This window comes from Triticum dicoccoides, chromosome 2A (genome assembly GCF_002162155.2).
Source record: "Triticum dicoccoides isolate Atlit2015 ecotype Zavitan chromosome 2A, WEW_v2.0, whole genome shotgun sequence".
Taxonomy (NCBI): Eukaryota; Viridiplantae; Streptophyta; class Magnoliopsida; order Poales; family Poaceae; genus Triticum; species Triticum dicoccoides.
The window spans coordinates 148,486,761-148,490,786 of record NC_041382.1 but is presented as its reverse complement, the minus strand read 5'-3'; the positions used below and the strand labels follow the sequence as shown (position 1 = coordinate 148,490,786).

The following is a 4,026-nucleotide window of genomic DNA, read 5'->3' as shown; positions in this document are numbered from 1 at the left end:
GGTAGATTCCACTGTGTGTGGAATTGTGGATTCAAGGGTGTGATTATTGGAAAGGTTGATTGGTTAGTGGGCAATATATCACACCGGCCAGGCTTGGGGTGTACTCTTCACAGAAAAGCTCAAGCTTCTTGCACGGCCTGGAAATGTGCCAATCATGGAGCTCTGTCTAGGGAACGATCTTCGCTCTCATCAGCCATCGATCTCTTGTCGATTTGTCATGCCGCTTGATTTTTGCAGTAAACCGCCATTGGATTGGTCACCGAAAATTGAAGATTGTCATGTGTAGTTGGGGAACAGGAAGAAGTTTTCTAACATCAAAAGTAGGGTGGTTAAAAAATGATGCAAAACAATCAAACAAAATTGATAAACCATGTTGCATTACTAGCTGTCAACTACGGAATACTTAGCTCTGACCTGACCACCAACACCACAAGTTTCTAACAATGCAGGCATCCTATACTGCATCCTTTAGAGGAAGAGGAGAGGACACTCATAGCATAATAGACAGAAACAAGGATCTTATTACAAATCTAGTCAACTTAGCAAAGAAAATAACAGAAACGAGCTCGCATCTTCGTGAGGAACAAGGGTCAAAAGGATTCGGTACACTTCATGAGGCAGTACTCAACTAGCCCTACACCCAACTTACAGAAACAAAAGCATGGATCATCAGTTCAAAGTCACAAGCCGTTTGTCCAAACATGATATAAAGTAGTTAGCCCTCCCATATCCTCAAGCAGTTCACCTTACATACTTATGGTAGTTCTTCATCACTGGCGTCCAGATTTGCACTGTCTATTTCGTTGCCTGTAGGAGCAACGAGGCGGGTACCTAGTTGTTGTGTTAGCTTCAAGGCACTACAGAAGTGTGGGCAGTCTGCTTTATTTGCAGGAACGCCATTGCTCCGAAACCATTTTGCCCAAGCTTTGCTAAGCTTTGATCTTGTCTCGGTCTCCTTCTTGAATATCACGTCAATTCGTGTTTGTTTTAGTGCCCGGCTAGGCGCAGGATCTGCATCCTTTCCTTGATCTATGTGCTTTGACATGCCGACCGTACCTGCAGGGCGAGAAGAGAATGAAAGAGTCAAACCCCAAGTCAGACCAACCCACAATATCCATGCATTCCAAACCCCCGCTTGGAAACTTAGTAATGAAATTGGCACACACAAACCTGTTATTTTATTTTATTTTATTTTTATTGTAAAAAGTTTGACAGGAATGAGGTAATAACAAATCAGTAACTAGCAGAGCAGCAGGTGAAATCATATTTCAAATTAACGACATTGCTAACAGCAACCCACAATTCAGTTACTAATCGACCTACCAAAGTCCAAATCTCCGATGTATAAAGGATTACAGACCCATAAATTCCAAGATACATGTACGTTACCTCCTTCCGGTGAGGTTTCACTCAAGGTAGCTGCTTCGTTACCTCCTACTGCTTCTACACCCCATGAAGCAAGGAGGTAATCATTTGCAAGAGGTGCAAAGAGTTCACCAGTCCTCTCGCATACTGCCAAGTCACTCACTAGCACAGAGAAGTGATATCATCAGAAATGGGAAAATAGAAAAAAAAGGGGGGACAAGAGGGAAGACCAAGAGACTGAGAAAACAAGCAAAGAAGATGAACTCAGACCCTATACTCTTGTCTTGAGTGTTAGTGTGAGTAGGTGACAGATGAGTTTGTTGCACAGACAAATGATAAATGGTCGTTGGTGTGATATTGTGGGAAAAAGTACTACTTTTAACAGAATAACTGTAAGAACTAAAAGCAGCGAAGGGGGAATTGAACATCCAAAACTGAAAGTGTTGCAAGAACATTGTTTCATCACCTAGCCTCACGTTTTTACATTTTCTCGGCACACACACACTAACTAGTCAGTAAACAAGAACTTATAATCCTCAGCCTAATGCCACAAGATAGGAAAGATGCGGAAAATGACAAAAAACACAAACAGAAAACACACTAGTTTTAACAATTGATACACAGAAAATCATCTAATAATAAGTGGACCTCTTCCTGATTCCATAGGATACGAAACGAGCGGAGAATAATAGAAAGCACAATGACTAAACAGTGGAAGTTTTGCCAAGTCCCGTAATGGTTTTACATCCAGTCATGGAATAAAATTAGTTAAATCTATCTGCATTCTCTGAACATGACAATAGTCCAGTCTTCACTAATATCAAAGAGAATATGAATACGACAAGTAGAGTTAAGCAGTTACACAAACACTTCAGTACTACTATGACATTATTCCAGGAAACAAGCACTACTAAAACTAATTCAATATTTTTATCTGCCTCCAATGTAAAGACAGAGAACTACCTGCAGTATAGAAACTTCTGTAGGGAAGATAGGAAGTATTGCTGAAATTGTCTTTGCCGAGGTTCCTGAACTGCATCGACTCAAGTCGAACCATGTAGAAACCAATGTCCGTCCTTATATAAATCACATGATCAACTTCATCATATCCCATTAGTAAATTGTCCAGTCCCCCCATAGGCCCCAATCCAAGGATCGTGTTCAGTTGAACGGTCTTCTGCAACACCCATCCAGCAACACCATCATCACAACTGACCTTCCTCTCCCACATTTCGAATCTATAGCATGACAGAATGGCGAGGCCGACACAGCCACCGTCTGCTACCATGACCTGAAGGCTGCGAGGACTATAGTACACCAGACCTTGCGGCATCTCGATATTGGCTAGGCTCTGCCTACCCAAATCAAACTCCAGTATGCCTTCCCCATCATCTCCAGGAAACAACCAGTAAAGGGCATTTCCAATAAGTGTACTGGGTTGCTTCAAATCATACATCTCACGATTCTCTATGGAGATGATATCACCCCATATGCCAGACTCCGATGAGTAGACAGAGGCGAAAGCTTGTTTATAGTCGTCACTGATGCCCATCAAGACCACCTGAAATGGACTGGCGTGGCAATCGCCGTGCACGTGGCCTTCGTCGCCGGAAACGCAAATCACGGCGGCGTTGAAGACGCCAATCTCCTTTCCGTGAAACACTGGTGGAACGACCACACAACGGCGGCCTCCCGTGGCGGGGTCAAACAGCACGACCTCGCCCAGCCGTTGGGCGAAGAAGACGACGCGCCCATGGCGGCAGTCGAATATGTCCATGTTCATGCTGCGGATGTCTCGAGGGAAGAAGCGCTCGTGCGGGATGTGGTCTGGAGGGTTGAGATCGGACCTGAAGTAGGGCGACGCGGTGTGGCCCATGACGAGGCCGAGGAGCGGAGGTCTCCGGTGTTGGTCGCGGAAGCCGCGGAGGAATTGGGGGTCGGTGACGACGTCGCGCCACTGCTTGCAGACGACGGAGACGCAGGGAAGGGTGGAGGGCTGAGGCGGGAGGAGGAGGAAAATCTTCCGCAGGAGGTCGTCGTCTTCCAGCGCCGCCGGTGGCGGGGCGGGGCGGGCGCGGCGGCGGCGGGTCATGCTGTCGTCTGACTGGATGTGGGGGGCAAAAATGATCCTGTAAAAGTCCGTGATAAAACTCCGTGCGTGTAGCAAAGCTCATGTTTTTTTTTTGAGGGACAACCAAGTTCATTCAGCAAAAACCACACGAAGTGGGATACATCATTGGTCATGGGGTGATCCCAACGCGATCCGGACCTCTAGATATCGCAAACTTGGTTAGACTATGTGCCTCATGATTAACGGCACGAGACTCAAACAAAAAATTACAAATAAACGTAGCAGCTCTAACGTTTATTTCAGTAACAATTGCACCATAAGCACCCCGTGAACCTCCGGAGATATCAGAGACAACCCGCTGACAATCAGAGGCCACCACAAATTGTTGTATGCCCAGGTCTTCTGCTAGGGAGAGAACTTCTCGGCAAGCTATTGCTTCAAGTGTTGCTGGGTCATGAACTCCTTCAATTACTAGTGCTGCACTCCCCATGTAGTTTCCTCCTCCGTCTCTACATACAGCAGCTGCGGCCCCTCGTTGTCCCTCTTGGACACCTGCATCAACGTGAATTTTGCAGAAACCCGTGGGAGGT

The 4,026-nt window shown here is 46.0% G+C and overlaps 1 protein-coding gene across 1 annotated transcript; it reads right to left on the bottom strand.

Moving 5' to 3' along the window:
• Nucleotides 1-414: 414 nt before the first annotated feature.
• On the bottom strand, nucleotides 415-3,488 carry LOC119353914. The gene is made up of 3 exons (XM_037620610.1): nucleotides 2,329-3,488; nucleotides 1,390-1,527; nucleotides 415-1,056 (listed from the first exon to the last, which is right to left on the bottom strand). The coding sequence occupies exons 1-3, from the start codon at nucleotides 3,455-3,457 to the stop codon at nucleotides 755-757; spliced, it is 1,569 nt and encodes a 522-aa protein (XP_037476507.1). The 5' UTR covers nucleotides 3,458-3,488; the 3' UTR covers nucleotides 415-754.
• Between the last annotated feature and the right edge of the window lie 538 nt (nucleotides 3,489-4,026).

Coding starts and splice junctions, on each gene's coding strand:
- LOC119353914 (XM_037620610.1), bottom strand. CDS start 3,457: ATGACCCGCCGCCGCCGCGCCCGCCCCGCCCCGCCACCGGCGGCGCTG. Junction 1,528..2,328: donor CAGAAGTTTCTATACTGCAG/GTAGTTCTCTGT, acceptor TCTCTGTGCTAG/TGAGTGACTTGGCAGTATGC. Junction 1,057..1,389: donor TGAAACCTCACCGGAAGGAG/GTAACGTACATG, acceptor CTCGCCCTGCAG/GTACGGTCGGCATGTCAAAG.